Source organism: Nipponia nippon, unplaced genomic scaffold, assembly GCF_047370975.1.
Source record: "Nipponia nippon isolate SJK-2023a ecotype South Korea unplaced genomic scaffold, ASM4737097v1 scaffold_1, whole genome shotgun sequence".
NCBI classification, from domain to species: Eukaryota; Metazoa; Chordata; class Aves; order Pelecaniformes; family Threskiornithidae; genus Nipponia; species Nipponia nippon.
Window position 1 is genome coordinate 40138169 of NW_028262290.1, and position 16928 is coordinate 40155096.

A 16928-nucleotide genomic window follows, 5' to 3' on the forward strand; every position below is an offset into this window, starting at 1 on the left:
TTTTTTTTTTTAATTAAGTGCAAAAACAAAGTTTAGCTATAGCAAATGTGGAGAAAAGCAGTTACCTCATGTCATATCCTTCAGTAGTGTATTTTCTTTTTTTTAACATCTGTACACTTAATGCCACCAAATAGACATTTTTTAAGAGTGAGCTGCTATGAAGTAAATAGCTGTTTAAATTGGCAGAATTTACTTCAATTTGCTTCAAATGCAATGTACTTTACACAATTTACTTCAAGACTGGTTTGCTACATACTGCTGCTGCTCTGCAACTGTGTGATAGCTTGCTAAGCTGTGGAAACTTGATCACTTAGAGGTCTTGATCAGCCATTTCAGCGTTGAACCCGTTTTCAGCAGGAAGTTGGACTACATGACTTTTTAAGTCCGTCCTACCCTGCGTAACTATGATTTCTATCAACTGTTTTAATTGTTTTAGACAAAGAAGTAGACATATATAGGCACAACTTTGGAAATTATTAACATGTTCTGGTAATGATATTTTTCATAATACCATATAAATGTGGAAAAATAACAGTTCTTTCTCTTCTTCCATGTCATTTGAACCATTTGGAAAAAAATCCTTGACTATATGAGATGAAAAATGCTTTATCAAAGACTGCAAAGTTATTGAGTTTGAATGACTGAAGATTGCTTTTTCATACAGGAGTTTGTGATTGTAATAAGTAAGAAATCAATTTCTTTCCAATGTATTTTGAAACTGCCTTTTTTGAAAATTGTACGCTTTACCAGCACAGTACTAGTCTCTAGTTAAAGATGATTACTCCAAACAATTTCTGTGAAATGCAAAAGAGGAAATGAACTGTGTGTTTTTAAATCTCTTCCAGCTAAAAAGAAGAAGAAGCCAAAGCTCTTAAACAAGTTTGATAAGACCATTAAAGCTGAACTAGATGCTGCAGAAAAATTACGTAAAAAAGTAAGTTTTGAACATTTCCCTCAGGACTGTAAATAGTGGACAAAAATGAATACAATAAAAATTAACTTAGAAAAAGGGAAAATTACTTTTAGATTACTTTCTGTGAAATTAACTTTTTAAAATTAAATATTCAGTGCATGTTTATCCTTCAAGTTTCGTTTCTGTTGGATAGTTTATCTTAAATTTTTGAAGTCGTGAGTGTATGTCTATTCATGTGTGTTTGCTCACCTTTAACCTTGAAAATATTTAGCTTAACTGTTGAATTCCTGTCATCAAAAAACTGCTTAAATTAATCACACAGAACAGGGTTAGATCTATCCTATCACTGTTTTCCGTTTGAGTACTGAAGTCAGCTCTTATCAGAGCACTTAGATAATATAAGTGTGTTAATATGGATCTTGCAGTAAGTGTTCACATGCTTCTTGAGCATTAGGTGTAAATCTTTGTAGCAGGCGTTGTTTCTGCTGGAATTCTGTGTGTTTCCCATGAGCGTCTGCTCCCATACAGCTGCTTACAGCACGAAGCAGATGTTCCTGCTTCTCACCAGTGGCAGCAAGACCTTAACATCAATCAGTCAGTTTTGGTAGTTTTGAATTTAATAACTTGACTGTGAAAAACAAACTAAAAAACCCCAACAATAAACAAAAACTCTTCAGTCATCTCTGATAACTTCCAATTTTATACTTTTATTTGAATGTTTCAGAAAACAAGACCTTTGCAGAGGTGTCCCTTTTCCAGATGTGAGATTAAATAGTGAAGCAAGACTACGTGACTTTTAGAAATGAAAGACCTTAAGTCTTTTGGGTGTAAGTCTTGTAAAAACTCTGGTATGCCTCACAGACAGTCGTAGCACATGGAGAACAACTGCAGGTCTTTGTTCTACCCTGGATTTGAGATGACTGAGCAATGAGATACACTATTTTCAGTACAGTACAAGGGAAAACATTTTAGTCATTGCAGATGTGGGATTATTATTGATTTTCAGAAGACTGACTGTGCAGATTTAGCTTTACATTGCCATCCATGCAGCCCCAGAGTTCCTGTAGGTCTGTGATGGGGCTTGAAGGGCTACTACAGAGAGAGCACTAACCTCAGGCTGCCTCTGCTGCTTTTCTTCACTAGGAGCCTTGTTTATGTGTTAGAATACAAAAATGAAAAGCATTTTCATGCTTCTTGTTGCTTAAACAATTGGTTGATCAGAGAAAGGCATAACAGAAACTTTTGATGAGCTGATAGGGTCAGTTGCCTGACTCTCTTTTGCTGCCTGCGTCTCTTGATGAGTTGCAGACAATCATGCTTTTGTTTAATAGGAAGCAGGATAAATTTAGTAACAAATCAGACATATGTAATATTTGAAGATAGCAAGACAGTTGTGTATAATAATCCCTCATATTTATAAAGCTGTAAGTGTTGCAAGTGGCAGCGAGATCTGATGCCAAATTTTGCTAAGCAGCGCTCAGCTCCTATTTAACAGTGCAGCTGGTTTTCCTCAACTTCCATCCTTACTTGCTAGTCAGCATCAATCATGAGAATACCATAGTTACATTTGAACTTTGTATGGGACAGGGAAGAGACACAGAGCACATGTGAGGTGTCCTCAGGGACATGGTTATTCAAAACATTTGGAGGAAAGAGCCATGCACTATGGATGAGTCTAGTATTTCCCTTAGAAGAACCACAGTTATGATACTGCTGGTCATATGAGGTATGCAGAGAGGAAATTTCTAGATGTGTGTAGAACTTGCTTTTTATTCTCTGTTACACTCAGTTTGGATTTTGTTATTAGCAATAGAATCTTTACGTTTTGATATAGACAGGTTATTGTCATTTCAGCATTTTTTCCAGTCAACAAAGGGAAAGTGAGTAAAATAAAAACAAAGCTTTTAATTTTAACCATGGAAAGTAGATAATATTGTTTCATAAATAATGACAATGAATTTCTCTTAAATAAGCAGGCAATCCCAACAAAAATATGAGTGAAAACTGTTGATTCAGTCTGTGGGTTTTTTTGTTTTCTTTTTTTTTTTAATTGGGGAAACTAATGTGTTATTAGGTCATGCATCCTTCAGCATTTTTATTAGATAGAATTGCTGGTAAATATCTCTGCCTTTCAGGGAAAAGTTGAAGAAGCTCTAAGGGCCTTTGAAGCATTAGTGAATCAATATCCACAGAGTCCTCGAGCAAGATATGGGAAAGCACAGGTACTAAAAAAAGCTATAAATGTTAAAAAAGATAAAATAAACCTTTTTTAAAAATAGAGTTCTAAACCCTAGGCAGACTCCATTTATAATTTTAGAGATGTTTCCTAAGGAAAAAAAGAATTATGTGATCTGTCATATTTTATCTGTTTCAGTTCTCTATCCTTCCCTAATTACTTTGGAAGATTTTGTCTTAACTTCAGTGTAGTGGGAAATATTGTAAATAACACGAAAGTAAGATACGTCCTGTAGATGTCACAAAAACTGTCAGATGAACAGTAAGAGATAAATCCCAACTAATGTCCTAGTGCAGGAACAACAAGCAGAACTTAGTTGTTACATACTGTTTGCTGCAGCTGGTAAATCAACACATCCATCAGCTCTGCGCTAAATGCTGTTTTTTGCTTAGTGGGAATAGGGAAAGGGATTTGGAGTTTTTATAGAGAGAGTGTTAAAGGATAACGAATCCAAATTTGTAGGCAAGGAGGCTTAATTAGCCTTTATTTGTGGAGTGAGTTCTGTTTCAGCTGTTCTCATCCAAAAAAAGAGAAAGCATTGGAAAATAAGCTCTGCATTCGTAATACTTTTGAGCTGTGTTGAGATATCTCAGAAGAGAATAACCCTTGTATTTTCATAAATAGTAGGATAATCCCACTGCACTAGGTGTAATAAAAGACCGCTTGAACTCCTGTTAATCAAGATGAGCAAAGTGGAACCCTTACCGTAGAAGGGAATTGTGCTGTTATACAATTAATGAGGCACTTGAATTGGAGTCACAACCAGTTTTCACTTGGTTAATAATAGTCATGCTAAAACCAAAGCTACGATTATCCAAAAAACTATCACACAAGCACTTGATACAGAGCAGACCAAATACTTTAGTGCTCTGTGTGACGGATAGTCTGCTGAACTATTTGCCTTCTTACAGTAGGAGACCACTTCGGTTCATATATATGATGGACTTAACTCTGTCAACTTACACTTTTAATATTTACCTTTTTAATGAATCTGCTCATTGTATCTAAGAGAATATGCCTTCTGTCTCCTCATTAGCTCACTGCTTTTAGGGAGGAGAGCAGATCTTTGAAGTCAGCTGTGAAACTTATTCTCATTCAGAATTCCCCCCAGTGACACAACTTCATTTGTCCCTTTACAACAATTCGTAGTCACAACTTAATACTTTAGTAATGCTTAAAAGGTCCTACAGACCAAGATCTGAAGTCATAATTAGCATACAGTTTGTGGGAATGTATAAAAATAACTATAAATTCATTTCCATTTTCAGTAGCCTTTGTAGGCTTATACAAGTCTTTTTACTGAACACTCATATTAACATGACCAATGACAATTTATTGTATCCAGTATGTGTAACTTGAAGGTGTTTGAAGGAATGGGAAAATCATGGGCTTCAATGATGGATTATTCTTAGGATTTACATTGTAACAACGTGTTACTCTTAAATGGGTGTTTATACCAACACAACACATGCAAATTTGCTATGTCTCATCACTAACTAAAGGTTAAATTGCAGAGAAGGGTAAGGGTAAAGGCCAGGAATTCACCACAAGAGTGTACTTCTCCATTTCTATGAACCAATGTTACATGTTAATTTTGTAGATTCAGTTTCTAATAAGACATGAGGATTCATTTTTCTGGATCTTTTAATAGCTTTAAAAGGCAACTGTTTCCCCCAAAATTATGCAAAATTTCATAATTAGAAGTGTTTTTCTGAAATTTGAGCAATTCCTAATTTGATTTCTGGAGCTACACTTAGGCCAGATGAAAAGTATCCTACAGAAATTGTTAACATCTTTAAGGCTGAAAAGAAGAGTAAATAGGTTTTAAACGTCCTTATATTATTGATAGGGTCTATACGGGTGAATTTATGCAGATTTTATGCTGACAATTTTTGCCTCTTACTTATGTATCTCTTACTATTCTTTGCCCTGCTATTGCCTCAAAAAGAAGGAAAAGCAAATTCCTAGTGAATGTACATCAGAAAAATAAATTATTTCTTAAAAATGATCTCTGAAGTTATCTCTGAAACCATCTGATCAACTGTTTGGCTGAGTAACCATATTTTTTGGTATTTCCCATCCTCAATTTCAAAGTAACCCAAGTGAAAAAAGTAAAGGACAGAAGTGCAAAAAGATTCCATATATTAACTGTTTACTACAGCATATGCAGCTAGCACAGTTGAAGCTGTTTAAATTGATGTGTTTGATTGATACAACAGTGAATTTAAATAGACCAATGAGAGCTTCTGCACCTGCAGTGTTTGCAATGCACCCACACCGTGCTCTGCTAATTGACTTAAGATCATAAACCAAAAAAAAGCAGTATTTGGGAATAATGCATTAAACACACGAAAATGCATACATTTGTGTAAAAAATTCAAAGTAATGCTTTAAAAATTCAGCATTTGAGATATAGTCATATCTTTTTGAGCTGTGGAAACAAATTATGAATGTGCCATACCCCAGGTGAAATCAGTAGCGGCTTCCATTGGCTTCACTGAAGCTGTAATTTCACAGTAGAGATCTTGTGTATCCTTTGGTCTGCTCCTGAGCTTGATGAATGAATTTAAGTTCTAACGGGTTGTAGAGTAGCTATTCTATCAACATATCAAGAGCAAAGCCAATTCCTAATTATTTTTCCAACAACAAGTGTAAATAAATTTGTATTGGAATATATGAAAGTAATGTTTGTTGGTGTGTTTTGATCTGTGTATTACTGCCAGTGTGAGGCTTAGTATACAAATAATCCGTAGGCAGCAATTTACAATTCTTCCGTATTATTAAAACAGATTGCTTTGTTTATTTTCAAAACCAGAAATTATGACTTCTACGAATATTAACCAAAACCGTGTGTTAATGTATTTTTTAGGTTCAAATTTTGTCATGCTTATGCTTTCAAACAGTTTGCAGGAAACAAGAATTAACAGTAATTCTAATCTGCCTTAACATAAAGCACAACCAAATAAGTTTTCCATTGTTATGCCAAAATTATATAGATTAAAGATAATTCTAAAATTATTCCCATAGTTTAACAATTGCATAGTTTGCCTTTTAAGAAAACAAAGTTATTTTTAAGACTAATGGATTATTATGTGTTCTAATAATGGTTTTGTGATTCTTTCTAGTCTGAAGATGACTTAGCTGAGAAAATGAGAAGTAATGAGATGCTGCAAAAAGCCATCAACACCTACGATGAAGTGGTTAGTCTGCCAAATGTCCCTTCAGATCTGATAAAACTGAGCTTGAAACGAGAAGCAGACAGGCAGCAGTTTCTTGGTAAGATTTGAGGACAGAGTAAAAATTATGGAAGTTGTGTGAACAAGACTTTCAAAAGATCACTAAGGACTTAAAAGTACCAGTTCTATTGAATTTTAGGTAGGACTTATGTTTCTAATCTCTTAAATGCTTATGAAAAATATTTTAAAATTCTTCAAAATTTTTCTAGGGAACTAGCGTATATAATTACTTGTATGATAATAGTGTCTGTAGACAGCAGTACACTAGGTGCTATAAGAAGCCATGATGGTAGGTGGTCAAAAAATTTTTATTGACAGAAAAAGAAGAAAATGTCCTTTTTCTACTGAAGCTGAGGGAAATCATGAGGAAACTAATGGCATACACAGAGTAAACATACCCAGAATAAACTTTCAGTAAACACAGAGAAGAATGGAATTGGACTCAGGGATAACATCTGAAAGTTTAGATCTCAATTCTGTGATGTACAAGAAGTGCTGATTAGAATATGAGGCACAGTCAACTTTGGTGGAGAAAAGAGTTCTCTTCCCATAGGTTGGTTTTTCTTATCAACTTGTTTTGATCTTGCTGTTCCTCAGCAAAACCTCATCTGGGAAGTCGAGGAATGTCCTTAATTTTAAGCTTAATTTTAATTAATTTCATAATGGAAATATAGTGGAACCATTGCTTAACACTAGAAATGCATTTAATTACTTACTCAATTAAGACTAAGTTTATTTCCATATGTTTGGCTAGTTTTGTCGAGCACTTTGACATCTGTGTATGAAAGAGCAACCAAAGCTTAAATAATGTCGTTACTGCTACACTGTGAACAGTTCTCCACTAGAGGCTACCATAACACTGCATGATATGCATTCGCAGTGATTTCCTGAAATATTCCTTGTACGGCTACACCCCCAGTGACAACCAAGTAGCTGAATATACTCCTATCTGCACAAGTTTTTTTCAAGTTCTGCTTCTTGATCGTTAATGAAAGTGGAACACCTCGCCCTGATTTGTGTTTTCTTAGATGTTGTGTAAGCGTCTTACTACTGTTACTTATATCTGTAGTAGTAATTAAGCCTTGTTCAATCAAATTAGGTCGCATGAGAGGTTCCCTGGTTACTCTACAGAAATTAGTTCAGCTGTTTCCCAGTGATACTTCATTCAAGAATGACCTTGGTGTTGGCTACCTCTTGATAGGAGATAACAGCAATGCCAAGAAAGTATATGAAGAGGTGAGTTTCCATTCCAGCCAAGGAAAAATATTATTTGCATTCATGTGTTCATTCTAAAGATTGCTTGCTTTTAACTTTTTTAGTTGTTAAACAGTTTGCATGTCTGGTTTTGAAGGGTTAATATAGATATGATTTTTTTTCTTGTGCAGTTCTTAATTACCTTCTAATTTTAATTCAGATTTCCCGATACTGTCATGCTAAGTGTTGTTCCTTATAGAGTAATGCAGATGTTTTTCATATGCTTAATAATATTTGATTTCTTTTACCTTCTGGTAGCCATGTTTGGAATATATTTACAATACATATAGATGTAATGCATAGTATAAAAAAAAGATGTCTTATCTGCAAGACGTGGAAAGCAGAAGTAAGCCTGTTTCTTTACAGGCACACCGTGTCTAACCGTGTGATAAAGTAGTTCAGTACTCACACAGCTATTTAACCTTTGGTTTTTCATGACTGTTGTAGGCAGCCTAAATTCTGTTTTTCCTTCATGATGCTTGTAGTGTGGACAGTTCATTGGATTTATATTCCTATCTTATACTATAGTTATCAGGCTGGGGAAACTTCACTGCCAGGAAGTGCCGCTCTGCTCCTGTGATCTAGAAACCCCATTAACATCTGGCAGCTCTCTGACAGATGCGGAGCTTGACGTCACTGGTAGAGCACAAGCTGTCAGCACCTGATCAGAGATGGTCTTGTTGATGTTGGCACACTTGTTGCAGTGCTTGTTTAGTACAGGCGTAGTACAGTAATTGGCTGGTTATGTAGACTGAGGACGAGTCAGCATGATTAGTACCACCTCCCGAGAATAAAGGCCTGGTTTTCTGTCCCCCACATCTGTGAGTCTGAGGGGATTCTCATCTCAGGTGGTTTCTCAAAGAGAAGGAGGACATTCAGCCACGTGGTTGGAAGCAGGAGCCGACCCCTGATAATACCATTATTTTTTTTTTCCTCAAGCTTCTCTGGCAGTCTCAGATGTTGCCAGAATAATGTTTGCTTTGCTACTTTGGCTGCTTTGTAGGCCCCTCCATAAAACATTTCTGTTCAATAATTTTTGGCCTGCTGTCAAAATTTCTCAGAGGATTGGAAACATCAGCTTTTAAAGATAGAATGTATTAACTGAACCTGCTTCGCAAGCTGCAAGGAACTTGAAGAAACAAAACCATACTCTTTTGGGGCAAGATTTTCCTTTGCAATTTTTCAGTATTTTGCTGCAAACAATATAGATGTTAGAATTTCTCAATATCAATAATTACAGGATTTTTTATAAATGGAAGAAGGTAATGAGTTTGCTATATAATTACTTTGATATTGAGTTTGATATACTTCAGAAGTGTATACTGCTCTGATTAAGAACAGATATGCAAAATAAGAACAAGTCTGCTTTTAATATATTATTTTCCATGCTTCCATAGCCTTTATTCAGCATAATTACTCTGTTTTGCAGTTCACTAAACACTGAAATAGATACTGAAGTTCTGTCCTTGTAAAAGAGCAACAAATAAATACCTTTTAAAAGGAGCTGGATTTATTCTTTTTTAAAAATCATGTGGATTTTGTCCATATTCTGGCTATTCCTCAGGTTGAATTCCAATGCATTAATGTAATTTTTTTTTCTTTGTTGTAATTCAAAATGAATTTACATAAGAATTTTAAGAAAGGAAATATAGCCCAAGGAACAGGCAGAACATCACGTGTACTTGCTTTTATTTTTGGTGATACTGAAGGCTTCTTACATGATTTTGGGCAGATCACTTAGGGGCCATATGGTCTGCTCGAGTGCTTCGCTCAGCTGTTGCAATGCATATTTAGAAAGTGATTGCCATATGGTTTGGAGCTCCTACCGTAGGTGCTCAGGCTCTGTGTATAGTCAATAAAGAGTGGGGCAAACTGTGAAGAGTAGTTCTGGGAGCCTTCAGGAGACGTCTTACTCTTCCCATGATTTTTGAGAAACCTGGGAAACTTCTGTATTATGATTAAATCCTCCTTCTCGCTAGTGTAGGACAAATTAGTCATTTGATGGAAAACATAAGACCACAGACAAGAGCATGAACTCAGTGCTGCACAGTAGATGCCTCCAATATTTACGAATCCTCGGTTCTGGTTCCCACTGTAAGGTTGTTCATGGTTTTTCATACATTTTATTCAAGTGTTCTCTAATGCGGAAGACATGGGCACCTAGGAAGAGAGAAGAGACCTCAGGACTCATCCTCAAGAGCACGTACCCCTTGTTTGACTGAAGGCTCAGCTTCTTTCTGATTCCCCTCTGGGTCCCATTCTTTTCTTCATGGCTGTCTAACTACTTGTGTACATGGTACTTGTTTCTGCTCCTCAGGCAAGTTCCCAAGTAGTTGAACACTCTTCTGTGCAGGACAATCTAGACTCCAAATTTCCCATATCCTGGGAATCTGCTAGATTCTTGGGCAAAAGGTACCCATGTCCTCCTTTGCTTCCTGCTATAACAGTTTGATCTTAATTCAGTGTTATCAGTCTGTGTTAGGCATGGGCTGAGCACGCGCCTGGACCAGCTGGACCCTTCACAGGCACTGTCCCCTACATTGGGATTACAGTATATGCCATTTCAGACCAGACTAACTGTAGCTGGCATCATCTCTCCAAGAAATTGAATAGATGCCCAAGGAATCCTAGTGAATGAAAACTTCCTGCTTTACATTTAATAGCCAGTTTACTTGTAATTTTCCATTCAATTCTTATTTTCCATTCCAAATTTGATGTGTCTTAGCAGCTGTTGAAGTGTTATACTCCCATTTTTATTTCAAAAGTCTTAAATATGATATGTTTCTTCTTTTAGCTACAGAAGCGATGTGTATAAACACTGAACTTCAGATCAAGAGTTTGGTACTTAGAGCTGTAGTGTGGTATAGTCTAACTGACACAAAATACACTTTTCTAATATGCATTTGCCAGGCTTTGTGCTGAACCACAAATGGAAAATGGTGTCCAATTGGAGAGGATTTCACTTTTGCCTCTAATGTTAAAGCATTTGCTTTTGAACATTACACTTAGGGACATGGAAACATAACATTAAAAGTAGTCCTAGTAGAATTTAGAGCTGTTTTTGTTTTCAAAGATCTACAGATTATGGTAAAATACAGTGGAAGAGGACTTTATAAGACCAGTTACTCTGCTAATAGCACTTTTTCTGCCCGCCATGCTGAGGCCTGTCTGCATGGCTCAGTGCAGCATTACACAGACACGCATAAGCCAGCTCTGATTGAGCTATCTCAGGTACCAAAAGCAGAATATCCACATTAACACAGTCCTCTGCCCTGGCTAATTAGCTATTGATAGCCCCAGAGGTTAATTTCTATATTCATGATTAATATTTAATAGGCTATGAGCAGTTTAGTAAAACTTGTTTCTAAACATAATTAATATTGCATGCAGCAACAGCAACAGAGTAATACAATTTACATTAAATACTTGCAGTGTAATTTCTGCTGATTGTATCTCTTCGCTTCTCTTTAGGGGCTCTGAATGTAGATCATGCCTTAATGCAACTCAACATAGTTTAAATGAACTGTAATACAGAAAATTCTATTCTGTCTTAACTAATCAGATAGCTTTATCCTGTAGTTAAAGGAACTGTAACGAAATTATATGGCTAATAAATATTTCTGTCAGTCATTTTATTTCACCCTGCAGGGACAGGTTCTTGGACCAAAATGATTATACTCAGAGTGCTGTGGCCAAAAGCATAAATTGCATAAGGTGGTAGCATATTCTTAACTAGGGATCAAGCTCATCCTGACTATGAATTACCAGGTTCACTTTTTGTTAATAATGTGTCATGTTATGGACTTCAGACAGATTCTCAAAGTGATTGTTCCTTCATAGTAGCTATTTTCTGCACAAAGAAGTGAAATGCTGCTATTTTTAACTCATAACATTTTATACCCACATTGCACTGATTTTGGTTTTGCTCAGATGTAGTTTGTATGTAATAAGATTTGAGAAAGCAGAGAAATTGGCCCAGAGGACTTGTTATGGTTTGGCTTGTAATTATTTTGATTGAAAAATTAGGTTAGACAGTGACTGCAAAAAGGCAGAGGGAAATGGCTATAATGTATGCAGACATTTTATTCATGGCATAAGTTTAGTAGCTTCAAAAATGGATTTAGGCAAGGGAAATTGCTCATCCCTCCATTGTTTTGTATTTAGTGACTGTGCTAGATATTCAGCAGGTGTCAGCCTTGGTAATTCCACTGACTCCCAGGCACTTATGATCCTCACAGACTGAGGATCTCTCCTGATAAGACTGTCCATCCTTATTTTAAGGAGAGAAGAGGTGTAACAACAGATTAACTTGATCATATAATTGATATCGCGTAGAGCTACAGATGATATTGAATATATAAATCATAGAAATGTGGTGCTGGAAAGTAGATCAAGACATTCTCTAATTTTCCCCTTGGCTGAGGCAGACCAAATGCACTTAAATTATCTCAGTAATGTTGGGGGTACATGTTTCAGAACGCAAGCCAGCCAGCTTCACACTCCCTTTCGCTGAAACACTCCCCCGTACAGTGATCCTTTCCTACAGCTGTCCCTGTATTCACAAATCTTTCTCTTGCGCAGTCCCCATGAAATATCCATCTCTGGATATTTGCCTGTGGGTTTTCCTTTCCTGCAAAATTAAGTCAGGTTATAACTCAGACGTTATCTGAATCTTGTTCAGGATACGAAAATCTTTTAGCTTAATTCAGCACACTAGGTCATGGTCTTGGTCAAAGAGTGCAGCACACAACTATACAAGAATAATTTATCCATCACCTTCTAGCGTGAAAGCACGTTGAATCACTACTGCATTAGACCTTGCATTACCATCTGATAGCTTTCTCTTGGCCAAGCAAGAGTAAGCTCTTCCAGAGCATGCTCCAGTTCACTGTCGTGCTGAGAATGCCCTTTGTGTTCCCAGGGTTTCTGCAGTCCCATCACGTGATGCAACCATTATTTCACAGCATCTTTCTAAATTGTACTCACTGTGCTTTGCAGGGTAGTCTATTTTCTCTTGCCGAGACTAGTTTGCCGCCCGTATAAATCTATCTAATTTGAAACTATTTCAGGTATATTTCTACACTGCGCTTCCCGTGAATGTGCTGTAGCCTTGTTCAAAAGCAGCTGCTTTCCTTCAGATTAGTCAGACCTGGGATAGGTAACTTAAGTGTTAATGAATGGTGTTAATTCTGTAATGGAGCATGCTGTAGCTCAAGAGAGAGGGCGGAGAAAGATGGACAACAAAATAATAATGCAATTCAGAGATTCCAGTTGGAATAATTTTACATCTGAGACTTTAAAGTGTGGCTTGCAATAGATTTTTCTGGAGAGGCACAAAAGAAAGTACAGGCAAACCAAGAATTTATCTGAGAGTCAGTGATGAAAGAAAATGTCATTGCATCACTAAATAGTAATATGTGCACAGGTTTGTTAATTTGCATAGATCCATACATGAGTATTTCATACATTTGCTCTCAAACAGGTTCTAAGCCTGGCTCCAAATGATGGTTTTGCCAAAGTGCATTATGGCTTCATCCTGAAGGCAGAAAACAAGATAGCAGAGAGCATACCCTATCTAAAGGTATTTTTCTTTTCTCACCTACAGTAAATATTCTACCTGTAAAAAATAAAACTGGAATGTATAAAACATGTCAAGGTAGAAGCATGCTAATCACAAATCACAGTTTAAGCTACATGTTGGAGTTATATTGCTATATCACTGCCTATGAACTGGAACAAGCTGGTACATTGAGACTCATCAATTCTTAAACATCAAGTATTTGTTTTATTAGTAGTTAACCCGAAGTACACAGCTGTGAGTCTCAAATTGTTATGAGTTTGGCAGTATGCTGAAAACTTAAGGTTCTTGAAAAATCCAGAGAGGGCTTGTGTATAATTCTGAGTGTTTGGGAAGAAATACGACAAAATAAAACCTTAATCCAGCTTTCTAAAATGCTTGTGTATATGTATATAGGGTCAGGAGCAAGTGTCCATCTCTGAATACACCTCTGTCTTGGAGGGACTGAGGGGAGAGGCCATGGCATTTGGAAAACTGATAACATTTCTCAATGTTTTTTTACTGAAGTATTGTATTCATTCAACCAAAGTTCCAGGTTACCATAGTGGTTGTATTTTACAGCCAATTTCATAGCCCGTCTCTCGCATAGTAATTGGCAGCCTATTTACAACAATCAAATGAACTCCTACTGAAGTTTGTCTGATACTTTTTTTGTTTGTTTTTAGGAAGGACTAGAGTCTGGTGACCCCGGCACAAATGACGGACGCTTTTATTTTCATCTGGGTGATGCCTTGCAGAGAATGGGGGACAAAGAGGTACGCATTTAACATATTCTTGCTTTAAAGTCTAAACCTCTGAGGGACTTCAGAATCCAGAAAAACTTCTAATCACGGGCTCAATGTTGAAAACACGAGTAGTCCTCTTGCAATAACAATCCAGCATATGTGTGTAGAGGTCAAGATGAGCAAAAGCAAAAAATCTGCCATTGGTGTGACAATGCAATCTCTTAGCATCCCTTGCTTTAGAATTAACCTAAACTTTTGAAGCTTACATGGGGCAGTTTTGAACTGAGGCACCAAACATTTTTCAAAAATTCAATCAAGGTGTTTTTAGTCTGTTTTCTGCTCCTACCACTTACAACAAAGATTTTAACCAGAGTTAAAAAAAAAACAAACAATTAAATGTATATCACTGTATAGAAGTTTTCATAGCTCTGATATAAGAGTGTTTTGTAAACCTCACTTCTTTCCCAAAGTGACTGAGCACCAATGAGTATGTGATAAAAGACGACCATGAGAGGACTGAATGTGTGGTCTGAGTTATGGTATTTTTTCAATAATTACAGTAGCAAACAGATCAGAAAAGCAGAGATTTGTGCAACAAATCTGTTGCATGCCCAACGAAAGCAAACATATGCAACTGAAAAACATGAGTTTCCAATTTGTAATTTAAAACCAAATTTCATGTAAAAGCCAAATTTAAATGTGTGAATTAGCACTGTTGCCATGGTAGGGGAGCAAAGGGCTTTTGTTGAAGACTTATTAGTAATGAACTTTACTATGGGCATGAATTTAAAAACAAACAAAAAAAACAAACTAAAAAACCCTACTCAAGTTCTTGGATGGGAAATGTGAAAAGAATAGGAATAAAAAAGCATAGCGGAACTGCTTTTTAATCAGTTATCTAGTAATAGGTCTGAAATATTGATACGTAAAATACTGTAAAGAATGCTGACCTCTCGAGTATCTTGGCCCAGTTGGTAGGCAGTTCTCCAATATGAGCTATAGAGAGGTGGACTATAATGAAGCCTATGTTAGTGATCTTTCTTAAGCGTAGTTCATCAGGTTAATTCTCTTTTTTTATAAAATGTGGAACTCTCATTACAATACCTTATACATACATTGAAATGTAATAATATCTGTATTTTTAAAGTTAGATTACCCTCTCTGAAAGTACAATAAAATATTCTTCCAGTTAAGTTTCTTTGAATTTAAAAGTTCATTTACAAGTGAGAATTAGTTGGCCTCATTCTATACAGAAACACACACACGTGCATGTGTGTAAACACACACACGTGCATGTGTGTAAACACACACAGCATCTGCTTGCACGTGTGCTGTCTGTCTGTCTGACTCTTTCTGTCCTTCTCTCAACAGAAAATGAAAAAGGAAATCCCTGTATGCTTCCATGGGATATTCTGGGTTGAATGATTGAGCCTAGAGCATCCCCTTACAATGTTTGACTAAAGATACCACACAGATCTAATTAATGTATATCATCCCAATTCCCAGGATAATTACGTGTTAATGTTTATGGAGTTAATGGTCAAATCTGCTGTAGAAAAAGTTGTAATCAATGACAAATGAACTTCTTGGCATAGAGAACACTTTTAAATTTATCAGTGGAAAGTCCACTATTAAGCTAAATTTTTCTCACTGACCTTGCTAGACTTGCTGAACTTCAAGATTTAATCAAGGAAACAGATCAATATTTAAGGAACATGTGAAATTGCCATTACTGAAGGTTTGTTGAAGGTAGATATTCATCTATTAGAGCTAAATTAGGAATTATGAATGTGGTCTTGGTAAGTGTTAGGGAAACAGTGTTGAGTATGCCCTTTCCAACCATAATTTGATAAAATGCCAAATTGACGTAAAAAAAGATAAATTAGAACTGTGGAAGGTATTATAGAACAAAGTGCTGTTCACACAGAATTTATTAACTGAGTGCATCTCAAACAATTACTTCCCTGGAGAAGAAGCTATACTGTTGTAGCTGTCCTGAATAGTACAGTGGTCATTATTTAGTCTTTCCACTGCCAAGATCTGCATGCGAAAAGAAAGATTTCTCATGGAAACTCAGGACTGGAAAGGATGAGTGAGGCAACCTAACCCTACTCCATGCTGTCAAAGGCAACCTCATAGCACCATTCTTCTAATAGAAAAGGATTAATAGTATTATACATCGTGATTATAGCTGATGGATCTTAAAGAGCAGCAACATTCATACTCATCAGTCAGTGGCTGAAACGAGTGATTCGTTCCCCTTATCATTTGGGCTAACTCCAGACAGTGCAAATGAATGCAGGCAGTCAGCATGAACAATCTATTGATATCTCACTGCTATTACAACTTACATCTTGGGAAACATACGTTATAAATCATAATGTTTCCATTTCAGAGACTTAACCAAGATAACATCAAAATGTAAAGATATACTGTGTATTACCCAAAGGTAATAATTTTTTTTTTTTAAACCCATACACAATTTTACAAAGCTTCTCTAGGGAAAAAAGATGAAGGGTTATATATGGTCTGCTGTTATTCCGTTCATCCACACTGTTTTTCTGTACTTCAGATAAATACTGTACGACAACATTCTATTGTGGCCTTTCGTCCATACTTCAAGAGAGTTATAAAGATCAGAGGACCACATTTTTTAAAAGCTTGAAGAAAATTTACAGACCCTCAAAAAATAATCTATGGTTACAATATAGAGACTTATGTAAAAATTTGAAGACAAAACCACCCGAAGTTATTTGTTACCTTATATCTGAAATAAGAGATCTCTAAGATAACATCTGGAAGTTTTTAGAAATAATCCATTACATGAAGAATTTCCAATAGCTCTTTGTTTTCTTGACTGGCTGACTGACTGCTAAGACTAAGTAAGTCTTAGTAAGTCACACAGTGTTCTCGTGGCTGATTTGTATGGAAAAAAGTTTTGTTTTTCCTTCTAGTTTACTGGCTTCAAGGTAAACATAAATAATAA

The 16928-nt window shown here is 36.2% G+C and overlaps 1 protein-coding gene across 15 annotated transcripts in view; it reads left to right on the plus strand.

Moving 5' to 3' along the window:
* ASPH (aspartate beta-hydroxylase) overlaps positions 1-16928 on the plus strand; it is a 117785-nt gene that overhangs the window by 75679 nt on the left and 25178 nt on the right. For all 15 annotated transcript variants that reach the window (XM_087752574.1, XM_087752521.1, XM_087752529.1 and 12 more), the window contains 6 exons: positions 846-934; positions 3049-3135; positions 6275-6425; positions 7485-7621; positions 13122-13220; positions 13883-13972. In XM_087752574.1, the coding sequence (XP_087608700.1) occupies positions 846-934; positions 3049-3135; positions 6275-6425; positions 7485-7621; positions 13122-13220; positions 13883-13972 (653 nt within the window). The remainder of the gene's footprint in view (positions 1-845; positions 935-3048; positions 3136-6274; positions 6426-7484; positions 7622-13121; positions 13221-13882; positions 13973-16928) is intronic.